Source organism: Cyrtonyx montezumae, unplaced genomic scaffold (genome assembly GCF_038088225.1).
Source record: "Cyrtonyx montezumae isolate F1298 unplaced genomic scaffold, pur_monq_1.0 scaffold_8, whole genome shotgun sequence".
NCBI classification, from domain to species: Eukaryota; Metazoa; Chordata; class Aves; order Galliformes; family Odontophoridae; genus Cyrtonyx; species Cyrtonyx montezumae.
Genome location: NW_027072089.1, coordinates 97,921,060 through 97,935,364, shown reverse-complemented (window position 1 = coordinate 97,935,364; position 14,305 = coordinate 97,921,060). Strand labels below are relative to the sequence as shown.

General features: G+C 43.1%; 1 protein-coding gene across 1 annotated transcript in view; it reads right to left on the bottom strand.

The window, feature by feature from the left end:
• Positions 1–14,305, bottom strand: part of EEPD1 (endonuclease/exonuclease/phosphatase family domain containing 1) — a 56,991-nt gene that overhangs the window by 4,653 nt on the left and 38,033 nt on the right. Inside the window, exons 3-5 of the mRNA XM_065752276.1 lie at positions 3,508–3,618; positions 1,865–1,999; positions 527–659 (exon numbers count right to left, since the gene is read on the bottom strand). Coding sequence (XP_065608348.1) covers positions 527–659; positions 1,865–1,999; positions 3,508–3,618 — 379 coding nt within the window. The remainder of the gene's footprint in view (positions 1–526; positions 660–1,864; positions 2,000–3,507; positions 3,619–14,305) is intronic.

Here is a 14,305-nt window from a genome sequence, read left to right as displayed (position 1 = left end):
GCCTGGTGTAAAACCAGAGCAACGTGTCTGAAACCAACACAATTGTTGTGCTTATTTCACCTATGTACCAAAGATGGTTTCTGGTTTTCTCATTAACAACCATCCCCTGACCTCCACTGGGTTTTTCAAGTGCTGCCAAACATAAAAAAAAAAAAAATCATATAGAACAAACTTCTTTTAGGAAAAAGCCAGCAAATGTTTTTCTGATACCAGGTAGATTCCATTTCCACAAACACAGTTTTAACCTAGTATTTTTTTTCTGTTTTTTTTTTACACTAGCATAAAATCACACAGAGATTCACTTGAAAAGTGATGCTGAAGGCAGTAGGATCTTCTGAGGTATTTGTGTTAATTAGAATAGATTGTAAGATAGTGAGCATTTTGCATGCTGTGTATCACTGAAATGATGGTAAAGACAGTGTAGAGCTGACAAGGGAATCAGTGAAACCTGCTCTAAGACATTTATAAACATATTTTAAATTCCTTTTGCTGAGGTGTGCTAACTGGAAAGAAGACAACACCGTACCTTTCAGAGTCTCCTGCAAAGTCTGTGCAAAGGTTGCTAGTTTGTGGCTGTCATGGTTCTTCCCTGCGTTGTCCCCCGTCACAGGAGCCAAAGCCAAGTGTAGGTTAACCAGAGTTAGGTCATTCATCCCAACCTGGGGGAGGAAGGAGGGAAATCAGCATGGTACAGAGCAAGGGAGGTCACAGAGCAAAGACATCCACCTGTTGCACACACTCTTGGCAGTAGGTCCTGGCAACTAGGACCTGTTTCACTCTGCATACAGCGTGTCGTGTTTCATCTTGTTTTTTTGGGGAGGACAGGAAACACAGCTCTATGCACACTACTATGACAGCCCTTCAGTTCTGGGGAAATTGATTTTCATAAATATGCAGTTTCTTTCTTCAGCAGTTGCAGAGAGAAGCTGGCTCTTCATGAAAAACAGTTTACGCAAAACCAGTTGTTATTAAGCTACAAATAATGGCTTGGTCATTACATGGACTAATTACTGCTCTCCTGTGATCTGGCTTGGCCTGCCACAGAGATTAGTCATGAAACTTAATGTACCTTGAAACGAGCCTCTGACTCCCTGTAATTTTCTGCTTACCTTCTGGGACTCACTGGGTCGCGTGGCACAAGTAACTCTTACTTCTAATCCCGACCTGTTTGCATTTATTAGAAACTTCTCTCAAAGCATTGCCAGAAATGTCAAATTCTCTAACCCGGATACAGGCAGTGCAGGGAAGGGGGTTGTACAGTCACTCATGCATATGCACAAGAACAGCTTGGAAAGACTCGGTTTCCAAAATGCACAATGTTCTTGTGTAGGTGCAGCCTAATGGGAAAGCTTCAAAATGAAAACTCTGCACTCTTCCAGCAGTGTCAGGGAGATCAGCCCGAGCCTCTCAGAAGCACAAAGCCCCCTGTGTACAACTGTTCTCCCAACACTTACCCCATCTCCACCCACCATTTCTGGCACTGACCAGAACCACGGAGCCGTGGCTGCCTGCTCCTCAATACTCACCTCTCTAAAAGCTGAACAAAGTGACTGGTGATTTCTGTCACTCTATCAGACTGCAGGCACTGCCAAAGGTCCAATGCCCTCGTGTGCCTAAATGGTCCCTTGCAGCAGGGCTCCCTCCCACAGGACCTTGGGGAAGGACTGACTCTGGTGATGTGCCTCTCCTATCAAGACCACTGAGCACCTTACTGTAACCGTGCCATATGAGACTGTGAACATGGATTAGCCTCATGCTAATGCAATATTTTTTAAATCTATTATGATATTCTTTCTAGCCTCTTGTCCAAAACTTTGAAATTAAAGCTCATCTCTGTGAGGGTCAGTTGGCAGAACTGAGTTACCTTGAAATGTGCAATATATGGGTGAGGATACGAGTGTCTCCCATTGCCATTAGTCTGTACATTCTCCTGAGAAGAGGCATCTTTCAGCTCAATGCCAGCTGTTGTGTCCCAGAGGAAACCAGAATATTCAACTCCCTGCCATTAAAACACGAGAAAAGACAATAATACAATGTTAAAAATAAAACATTCTGTCAAAATTACAAAACTTTAATCCAAACATTTCCAAAGTTGCTTTGTTTCACCCTGGCGAACCACCTGCTGGATTTGGGAAGAATGGGCAGTCCCACTGGCCTTACTGAAGACTGAGCACACCGAGTTGAAACGCATATTTTCTTGCTCCTCACACCCGCATGTTGGCTCTTGGATACACAGGTAAGCAGAGCTGTTCTACCTTTCACAGGCAGAGCACGTTCTGGACTGCTGCAGTGGTGAGAGATTTAGCAGCAGCATCCTGTGTTCACCTTTGGGCTGACATGTGCCTTTTACTTCCTGCTCTTCCAGGCAGGGAATCTGATTATTCTCAGTGTGGTCAGTAATAAAGTAGTTTATGTCCTGAGCATCCCCAGCATCCCTCCTCTACCAGTGGTCAGTGGTACTCGTTTACGAGAAGAGCACAGCTGGGGTGTGTAGCTGCAGGTCTTTCCCCTGGCAGCCTCTTCCAAGCACTGATACATTGCTGCAAGCAATCCTTTCCCATTCCTTCTCTCCATACCATTCGCAATCTTACAGATTTCTGTCGTGCCCAAGCTAAAAATACCCAGGCTCATTCAGCCTCTTGGCACGACATCTGGTCTAGACCTCTCAGCCCTGTCAATTTTCTCTGTCTCCTTTCCAACTAAAGTGATTCATGTTAAGGTTTCCGTGTCTTTTGTCCTGGTGTCTATCACCCTACAAGGTTTTCTTGGACTACTTGGGAACGTGGCATTTCCAGAGAGCTGTCTGCCCCCATTACACCAGCAGTGGTATCTAATTCAAAGCCTGTCAAGCATCCCCTCTCATCACACAGACACAATTTGCCTTGATATCATCCATACCTAGTGAATCACATTAAATCCATCTCTAGGAAAAGCTTTCCATTTCATTTTTTCATTTCAAGTACATGAAAACGGCAACTCAGCAAACATACTAGATAAGCTCCTCTGCCAGATGAGGACAGCGTGCTGAACAACCCCACTGCAGGGTCTCTGTTTGTAAACCTGGAAAACTGGAAGCTCTTCCAAATTCCAGCCAGTGCTGTATTACAGAGCAAGCTCAGCTGACTAGCAAAAACCAGAAGTAGTGCAGCGTGTCCGGGGCAAAACAAAGGGCTCTCTCCTTGTCCTAACATGCAGCCTTTCTTCTGCATTTCTGTACTGTTTTTATCTGTTACACATCCCCACAACACACAGGCACCTTCCTCCTGACAACTATGCCACGGACTGGGGAAAATAATTCTTCTGAAGTATCAATAGGACAGTCAAACTGAATTCTATATAAACAGCTTGAAATAAAAAATAAAAGAAAAAAGAAACCAGAAGTTGCCAACCTTGCCAAAAAAAGATTTGCAAAATGTTTTGCCTTAAACAGATTAAAAATATGTCCTTGGTTAGAGGGGAAAAAAACAAAAAAGTGAAGCAAAAGCTCAAACATAGGGATTAGTGTACCTTGTGTAGCTGGCCAGAGGGTTTTTCGGAAACAACACCCTTCCAACATCCTCTAGGGCCCTTCCACTTGCGGATGTTTGGCAGAGTCGGCTGGTTCAGCTCCATACAAAACTAGAGAGAGAGAGGTGGAGGAAAAAGATCAGCTCTGCAAGACTTTAAAAAGAACTGCATAAAAGCATGCAAAAAGGCATCGATAGAGCACAGCGTGGAATATAGACCATAGTCTCTACTGAAATGTTAAATAGTGCCCAGCAACAAATCTGAGCTTGTTTCTGCCTGAGGCCAACAAAGCTGTATCAAATTGTCAGCTACACCATTTAAGCTCTGGTTTTTAAGCACTGCAACAGCCTAGGCCAGTCCCAAAATGGAAGCTTGTTCATGTGGAAAGAACAAAAGCCAACCTTTAGCACACACATGGGACACAAAACCCCTGCTTCCCAGGAAGGCTCATGCAGGAGGTGGTTGAGGATGGGCCCAAGAAAAGGGCTCCTTTTCTGCCAGAGTGCCATTCTGTGCCGGGGAGCTAGGCAGGGGGCTCTGGGGGCAGGAAGCCCCATGTAGCAGTGCTGGCTGCTCTCCAGTGACTCAGAGGGGCCAGAGGAAGGGAGGAGGCCAGCCTGCTGCACGCAGCATACCCACTGTAATAGCACCCTATGCACTGACTATGGCTGTGGTATGGCAGGTGCATTCTGGATGCTTGAGACTTTTTGTGCAGGCAGGAACTGGCTGCACCTCTGCACACACAGATCTTTCTGATGCCCCCCATAGACACCAGTCTTCCTGGACACTGCTGTGCAGCCACAGCACTCAGACACACTTCCATTGCCAAGGATAGCATAGAATCATAGAACCTTAACATTGCTCAGGATGGAAAAGACCTTCAAGATCATCAAGTCGTACCTCTACCTAACCATACCACCCTAACAACCTACCTGATCTCTGGAGGTCATCCAGCCCAACCCCCTGCTAAAACAGGTTCCCTAGATTGCACAGGAAAGCATACAGGTTGGTCTTCAATATCTCCAGAGGAGACTTCACAACCACTCTGGGCAGCCTATGCCAGTGCTCTGTCACCCTCACATTAGAGAAGTTCTTCCTCATGTTCAGACAGAACTTCCTCTGTACCAGTTTGTGCCCACCGCCCTTTGTTCTGTCGCTGGGCACCCACTGCAAAGAGCCTGGCTCCATGCACTTGACTTTAGATACGAAATAAGCATTGATAAGATCTTCCTTCAGTCTTCTCCAGGATGAACAGACGCAGCTCCTTCAGTCTTTCCTCATAAGGGATATGCTCCAGGCCCTACATCATCACTGTAGCCCTTCAGGACTCTTTGGTAGTTCCCAATCTTTCCTGCACTGAGGAGCCCAGAACTGGGCACAGTTTCTGCCATGCACAATGGTCCTCTGTGGTGGGAGATGCTTTTGGCCATGCTCAGTCTGAAGAGCTACCATCTTTTGGCAGTGGGTAGTAACCATCTGCATGGATATAAGGATGATATAAGGGCAGAGTGAAATGGACAAAGGCTACCACCTTCCTAACTTGCCAACTGTTTTTCTTGTACCTCTTTTCTACCTCTAAGATACACGCAACCCAAAAGACGACCTTTTCCTATCCTGAAAAGCCAAGATACACCTTAGATTTTCGCTCAAAGGAGAAAATGTTTGACACACTCTTTAAGAATCTTTTCTGGAATGCAGCGCATTGCAAGGGCTTCTGACTGAAGATGATACGACACTACAGTGATACTACAGCAGGGCTCATGGTACAGCTTCAGGCAGGGCTGGGCTGATGGCTGGGGGACACTGTAACAGGTGCAGTAAAACACAGCAGTAACAGTTATCATTCCTGACCACACTGTGAGACATCAACCAACATAAACGTGGAGAATGAGTTTCCTAATATTTAAATGACTTAAATATGCGCCCATAAGAAAAGAAATAAAAGTTAGGAGTTCTGCTGTAGACTGACAAAAAGAGTTAACTTATCTCTGGGCTGCAGCACAAAGTGCACAGCAGGGCTGAGTAATGCTACAGAAACCATCCTGTTATTAAAAACAGCATCTGCAATCAAGTAGTTTGAATATTTTGTTTCCTCCAAATTGATTTTCCTTAACTTTGCTCAGTCAGAACAATGACAAATACGATTATATGGTTTGTTTGGACAAAGCCATCAGCCCGTTCTGGGTACAGTTTCAGCAGCTGAGAGCTTCCCCCACAGCAGCTGACTTTAATTCATGCCCATTTTCCAGGATGCATAGGCACACAGGTTTGGAAGCTGTAGCAGTGTATTTGCTTAGGTGATGTTTTTTGCTGAACTGAGAAGCGCATCTCTTAAATCACGTTGTTCTGCCCATAAAGCCCAACATCAAACAAGATTACACTTTCCCTTGTACAGTAAAAATCTACAGACAAAAAAAGTTCCCTCTTTTGCAAAGTTAGATCTGCATCTATCCCTTTGGGGAGCCGTTTCTCAAGTGGTAAAGAATAGACTTGAATGAAAACTCATAAGGAAAAAAGTTCTAGCTTTGTTTTTTCTCACGAGCCTTTCAGCCTGCAAGTTTCCTGTACAAAATCAACTTTCTTTGTCAAATCCTGTACAGTTCTGTACTCTAAAACTCCAGCACATACCATGTGCTATCAGCTCCTTCACAAGGACCCTTCCAGTCTCACGGTTGCTCACGATCACATCCCTTGCCTGAAAAGTGGATGCATTACTCCTTTGCACATTTAGGAAATCAAATGTGACCCAGGAAAACAATGCCTTGGGGCTCAATAAAGCCTCATATAATTATGCATTTCTGATAGCCAGTGATACCTCTTTGGAAGATGCTTATTTCCAGACCTGAGTCAGAGCACAGGCTGCAAAGAGGGTGAGAAGACATCAGATGGAGAGCCACAGTGTGAGCCAGTTATCAGGGCACGGTGCATCTTGTCTCCATGCACCAATCATTGCCTGAACTTCAGAAAGGCACTCAAAGCAATTAACTGTTCATTTTCTTCAATTACCACAGGAGCTTTCAGGCCAAAAGGGTACTGAAGCAAATGTAAACAATTTGCTTCTTCAAAGCAAAGGCGATGTTAGTGCTGCTTAAGAAAGAAGATTGTATTATGTTGGCCTGCAACAACAGAGGTGCATGTTGGTGGTGTGACAGTAGAGGTTGAACCTTCCCACCAATATCCCATTACGTTTTGTTGTTGTGTGACAGATGGCAGCAGAGGGGCAGTCTGACCAAATGGCATCTGACACGGAGGTGCGGATGGAGCAAAGGTGTGTCACTGAACTTGTGTGACACTGAATTGACAACGGCTTCATGAGATCATCTGTCACTTCCTTTTTTTTCAGTTCATCCTCTAACGTAGATTTCCTCTGCTCCATCACTGGATATTCTATAATAAAAAAATATTCCTGGACTTGAATGCACATTATCCTTTCTTTCTTTATACATCCAGGAATGAACTGTACTTCTATCTACCCAAAGCAGACTTGAGTACCTGCAATCCTAATCCAGTCAACCACATACAGGACACAGCCAGAGCTGGAGCTCCCTAATTGAGCATGACCTAGAAAGCTGGGGGCAGAAAAGTTAAAAATACTTCTGAGAACCTGAAATTGACACCTCTGGTTTCCACATCAAGTATCCCGATTTGACACTGGTTCTCTTGAAGAAAAAAGGCATTTTGTTTGCAAGAAGTTAGAGGCAGAGTTAGATAGTGGAGAGCTTTGTGAACGTCGTATTTTCCTAGGCTTGCTGTTGAGGTGTGGATAAGAGAAGCTCAGGGAGCTCACAGCACTGCAAGGTGCGCAAAGACACAGGAGGCAGCGAGGCTTGGGCACTCAGCACAATTCTGCAGGCAGACAGCACTTCTCATCCCCATCCCCATCTGCACGTGCAGGAGTAAAGGGACACAGAGAGGCCTTGCAGTTGTGTTTGGGTTCTCATGTAACCAAATGTAAGCATTGGAAGCATTATTATGGCTAAAACTGAAAACAGACTCAACATTGGATCCTTTTTCCTATTGACAGTAGTGTAGTCTCAGGCCTTTGCTGCTTGCTTGCCTTTCCCTGAAGCGTATCCGTTTCCGTTTCCTGTTTGCAGAAGCAGCCAAACCCTGATTGCTCCTGAGAGTGGTTATGTGACATGGGGATGCAGGAGCTGATGTGTGGGACGCACTGCAGCCTTCTTTCAGAAGGACCACAATAATGCAGCGGAAGGGGGTGGCCCTGTGCTATTATGACAAATGCTTTATACATACCCATTCGATTACTCCCTTCCAGGAAGACCTCATGAAACATTTTGTAATACTTATCGATTGTGTTCTTCAAGCACTGATAGTACAAAAAGGCAAACAGGACCTGGCCGGTGGATGGAGGCCTGCCAGACATTTATTGGCATTTTCAAAGAGAGCAGAACTCCACAGACAACAAAGGTCTCAGACATATTGATACATTTTGTTATGGAAAAAGATTGCTCTTTCTCCCTCTTGTGAATAACTTTACAATGAAGAAATAATATACTTAAAGGGTGATTTATAGAAGCTAAGCTACAAACATTAGGAGAAAAACTGTGTGATGAAAGTTAAGAGAAGGAACATCTACTGAAAATGCCACAGAGTTACTCCTGGCAAAGTTATCAGCCCATCCTGCCGTGTTAGGGCATCCTGCTCATGCCATGTCATCCAGACCCAGGGCAATACCTCCCATTCTGTACTCATTAGCTCGTCCCTCCTAAATCAAAGCATTAAGATTGATGACTGAGTAAATCCAGCCATCCTCCATGCTCGTCACAAACATTACCCAATGCATCTGTCCGACAGCTCCAGAAGCTCACTGCGGGCAGCAAAACAGAAGCAGAGCACTTCAGTGCTGACCATCCAGCCACAGCCCTGACCAGCACCTCTCTTCAAGCAGAAAGCTGCACCTAAGGGCACCATCATCACTTCCGTGTATTTGCACACCATGGATAAACAAAGCTTGTTTGTTGTGATAACATGCATGCTCATATACACATCTATGTTAGGAAATATGAGCTCCTTCCAGACACAGTGCGATGCCAGGCGATGGAAGTTTTCTATTTCTCCACCTCTACCACGGGGATACAGCTGTGCAATCAATTCCTGTTCCCTCAGTGAGGTACAATGAGTATAGTCTGGAAAACATGCTGCTTATGCTTCTTACATAGCAGACTTGTATTCCAGAGAGACATTCACAGAGGAAGGATTTCCTTTTTTAGCTCCTGAGTGCTTCAAGCACCACGTTATGGTCTGGAGAGTAAGCATCTACCGCACCACAGCTTCATCATCCAAGAGCTGCCTGGCAATCCTTGTCCTGAATTCCAGACTGTGCTGCAAAGATCATTTCTAAGTTCAATACAGAATAAAGGAAACCTCCTGGGTAGAGTTCCTCAGAGGAGACAGGATGAGGAAGGCTCATTGTCCAAGCCTAGTTATGTCCACTATAGGCAAGCAATAAAGTTGTGAAGACTGGGGTAACTCTGGGTATAAAACCAGAGGAACACTAAAGCATGATATCCTTTAAAACACTGAAGGATACAAAAAAAAAAAACTTTTAAAACAAAACACATCACCTCTGCAGGAGGAATTTTTGTGAATTTGGCCGTGATTTGAGCCAGCCCATGGAATTGAACCGAAGTGGAACACAAGGCCCTGCTCTGCAGCTGCTGTATTACTCACCCATTGTACTTCATGAATGTGCGGGAAATAATTACGCTGATAAATTTAACATTATCTCAATTATCAAAAGTTTATAATGATTTGTTTCCATACACAAACCTGTTTGAATCAAAGCAGATATATATATATATATATATATATATATATTGTTGTAGGAACATTAGTTTGCACCCTCAAGTCATTTGTTCTCCTTTCTAAGTACTTATTTAGGAAAAGTTCAACAATGATCTTCTACAGCGTTCTCCCAGATGAATTACATACAGCTCACCACAGTCACCCAACTGCTTAATTTCTTGTAATATCTGAGAGGAAATTACATTCTTCATCCTTGACAATATGATTGAAAAAACAGGCTGTAGCCCATAAAAGCAGTTCTGTGTTCATCTTTTAATCACAGTGTTCCTGAGACAACAATTCAGATCATTCACTGGTGTGTCCTCCTAGCTTCATTCTAAACACTCATTATTTATACATACAATGTCTTTTTATAGAATTTGAAAAGGAAGACGTGGAAACCTTTGGAGCAGAGCAGTGAAATAGATGAAAGAGGCAATGTAGTAACTTAAGTGCTGGAGACACTATTAAAAGTGGATAAGCGATGCTCAGCTCAACTAAATATTGTCAAAATAGGGTATGAAACATCTTCCAGTCAGGCTGTCATTTAACAGGAAGCAATCGTAATGCGTCCTTGGTGGAAATCTGCACTGCCTTTTTGCTATGAAGATCATCCATACTGGCCAGCTTGTGCACAGGAGTTTAATTTCTCACGTTTTTACCACAAGCTGAGCTTTCCCCTCGTACTTCACGGGACAGACTTATTTAGCAGAAGACGCTTCCTGAAGTCTTATTTTCTTGCTCTTAAGAGAATTATTTTAAACATAATACCAGAATTAAGGCTCAAGTGCTTGTCAAGGATGGGCATAAAGCCTTACAATTCATTCCTGAAGCCTTTTCAAGTGGGTGTTTTTGTCTGCATAAGTAGGCAGCATAATCATTAACAGCATAATGGCATGCTAAGGGAGCTGATATGCTATAAAGAACAAAAAAGAAACCCTCATGATTACAAGGGTATCTTTTTCATCAGATTGCTTTTCCAAGAGATGAGTGGTTGAGTTCAAGCACTTTTCCTATATTGTTATAAGGCAGTCTGCTCAACTGGTTGGCTCTGCTAAAATCACAGCCGTGGCGCAGATGAATTATTTACTTATTACTATGCTGTCCGCTGGAAATGTTCAGTTGATTTTCCATTTATTTATTTTTTTCCATCTCATTATTTCCAAACAAAGAAGACAAGTTTCATTTCGCCTTCACTTCAGCCATAAGAAAAAAAGCACAGAGCATCTCTTGGGGAACACGCATACCCGCTTAGGGAAGTATTACTGAGATTATAGACAACAGATTTTATTTTTTGATTTTTTTAATATCATGAGCGTACTGCTACAGAGAATGCTTAAAGCAGCGACCAATGTAGTGCTCCAAGTCTTCCATGAGGGGTACTACTGAATGCTTAGCCTGAGCACATAGCTGTACTTCATGTTGTACCATACCCGTGACATGGAGGCTGGAACCTGGATGGTCTTTAAGCCCCTTCCAACTCAAGGCATACTATGATTCTACGAACACGGCTACCACTTCAAAAAGCCACAGCTTGCACAGCAGATGGAGAGCTAACCTGCACATTCGTTTGAACTAGATATGAGACAGCAGGCAACCAGGAGTCAGTACCTTTCTAGAAACTCTCTTTTTCTTTTATTTTTAATCCCTGGGCCAATGGTTTTCTCATGCAACTAGGAAGCTCCGATCATTTTCCACAGTGGGGTGCAAAACCATACTACTGTGACAGCAACCTTACTCACCCAGTACACACCATGACTACAAGGACTGAAAGCTATCAGAACCTTCATGTAGAAGGCAAATAAAAGTCCGACTGTGAAATACAAAACCCAAGAGCGATAAGAACCAGTTTCCTGTTGACCAGTTAAAACCAAACAAATGAAACCAGTGAGCTATTTGCCATGATCTGAGTCTCCGTACCTGCACATAGCCTTGAGCCAAAGGAGAAGTTATGGGAAGATAATGTGCCAAGACAAAGAAAGAACAAAAGGGAATGGGGAAATCATACATTTTTGAATGTTATTTATCAAGGAAAGCTGCAGAAGCACAGGAGATAACTAGGTCTTGGTCCACTACAGTGACCAAAGTTTACTCATTTCCACAGATGCAAATAAGGCATCAGGTTTTCTCTGAAACTTCTGGGAGAGGTAAAGATGAACTGGACTGTGCTGATGTGCACCATAAGAAAGAATAAAGCAATGCGTTAAGAGAACTGTTCTGACACAAAGGAGAAAGGAACAACTCTCATTATTATGTCAGTTTGGTCACATCCTCTATAGGGGCCTGCATAAAAAGTAATTATTCACAGGGCATTTTACTTCTATCCATTCCTTTTCTACTGTTAGATAACCATTTTCCCTGGCTATCTTATGTTTCTGTTTAGAACAAGTATTCTCTTCCATGCTAAGAACATAAAAACATGGTAGAGAAAAGTAATGTAATATGACTCGCAACCATTACCAGTCTCAAACATTTATTCTTCCCTCAGCCACTGATTACACCACATTACAGGACATTGTGCCACCTTCTGTGAAGCTATTTGTTTTGTATCCTAGTCCATTATTTATTTCTTGAATATTTATTATTAGGAAGATTTCTTTCAGGCTGCTACCATTAGAACATTATCTCACTGTTTTTGTTTTTTAAATCTCATATGCTTAATTCTTTTTCACACTTCTAGTTCTTAAAGAGTCTGATTTGACCCTGATTCCTCTCTGAAATATGAGATTATTTATTTAAAGGTTTGCATGAGTCATAGATGGTCTCCTGCCTTCACCCTGAAGCACCCCCTCCCATAGAGGCCACGGGACTACCCTCCAATCCTGACTAAAGCTCTGCTCATACAGCTGCAATCAACTCTGGCTCCCTATAGAGAGCGCACACTTAATCCACATAAACAGCCAAAAAAAAAGAGATTTAGGATGACATTACAAAACTCTTGCTGCTATGACAATCTACTAAACAGGGAAAAAAAACCCACAAACATAAATAACCTTCCTCAGAACTGCTTCAAAATTGCTCTTGTTCTATAAGCTGGCTTTGTGTTCTGCCATTTTACAAAAGAAAGCTAGGAAAAAATGACAGATTAAGGACTCTTCATATTACTCACAGACAAAACTTAATCACATTTGCAATCTTACATCTTTTTCATTTCTCCTTGATCTGGAAGTGTAAAGAATGATTTTACTGATGGATAAGATCAGCTTCTGTCCAGGGACCAAACTAGATGTCTCACAAAAAAAAAACAAAAAAACATCTGTTAGAACAAGCAGTCTGAAAACCACTATTTGTCACAGATACACAGCCATGCTTTGAGAGACAATAACAGGGCACATCCTAAAAGAGGGCATTGTAAGAGCCACCTGTGCCCTCCATGGCTCCCAGTGATGTGCACAGCACTGCTTCATAAGAAAAAAGATGGAAAATGCAACTAGAAAAGACATTCAACCAAGATAAGCCAGAGATACAAGTAGGTGTGAGCATGTGCTTCCTACTCTGCAGACCACATGATGGGGTACGTGGATGTGATAACCTGGAAGAAGCCTCCAATGTTGTAAGAAGTGTTAACAATCCAGTAGCAGAACATTGTGATTCCCCTGAATCCCATCTAGTATGTTATTTCTGAGTGAGAGCAAAGTTAATGTTCATATCCATACGATAGGCTTCAATTGCATTTCAACTTCTACGCCTCCCAATTACACCTGTGTAAAGTCTGGGTTGAGCTCGTGGTTTCTCTCACAGTTACTGTGATAGAAACCATGGCCTCGTGTTCCAGTCAGCCAAAACAAGTTTAGTGGCCTTAGTAACAGGAAGAATCCCTTTACCCTGAGGTTTCTGGACCTAGGGACTGGGTCTAAAAATATTGCACTCCTGGCATTACCAGGAGTAACACAAGAGAAAGGAAAGAAAGATAAGTGGAAAACAGCAAGATGGCACACCCCATATCTCTTTTTCTTGCTCTCTGAAAGCTAGACTGCTACTGTAGGGAACATCCTAGCACACTTAAGTTCCACAGGGGTCAACCTCATTCTGGAAGGGACAGTTCTGAGAACAGACAGTAAATGTAACTGCTTTCCACCAACTAATTCATTCATTGTCAATTACCTTATATTTTTTAATCAGCAGTTCCAAAGCAAAGGAAGATTCTAAGAGGCTAAGACAACCCCTGTCTCATGGAGGATGCTGTGAGATGGTGCTCTCTGGAAGATTCAACAGCAGGAACAACACAGGATGTTCTGACTGAACAGGCAGCAGCTACGCTCCAACTGATTTCAGCTTGCAGAGTGCACAGCAGTCGCAGACCCTGCAGTGAGGATGCCAACAGCCCTTCCCTGTGTTTCCCAAAGGAGACACTGGCAATTCACAGGCTTGTGCTGGCCTGAATGTGACAAATAGGGTTTGCCTTGCAAGGGCAGCCACTCAGCATTCCTACCGAGGTGATGGGCCAGACACATGGCCTCAGGTGATCAGTTGTTTCACGTGTAGCCACATAATAGTGCAGCTACAACTAGTGAGTGCACATGGACATATTTACTGCCATGCAAGCAAGAAGCAGTGTGCTTGTGCTTACCTATGTACATGCAAAACGGGAGCCCTGTGCTAAGCTCCTACAGACAACCTTTCACAGATAAACAACCTGCCTGGTTCTGAGAGGGATTTTATATAGAACAGAGATTACAATGGGTTTAATCACAAATAAATACTGATCTGGCTCAATCTACTCAAAAGCGGACAAAAGATAAATAAAAAACCTCCAGCAGATGCATTTCATACTGGAAATTCTGGAAACACAGTTGACGTCATACTTTTTATGTTCAGATAATATCTGGAGGAAACAGTACACTGGATCAAGAAAACAAAAGCAAATTTCTAGTTAAAATTCTCTGTGCGCCATGTAGAAAGGCAAACACTAAAGCAGAGAATGCACAGGGCAGCTCAGCATTTATAAACCCATTTTTCACAGTAGTTGAAATTTCACTGTTAGCCGCTGGAA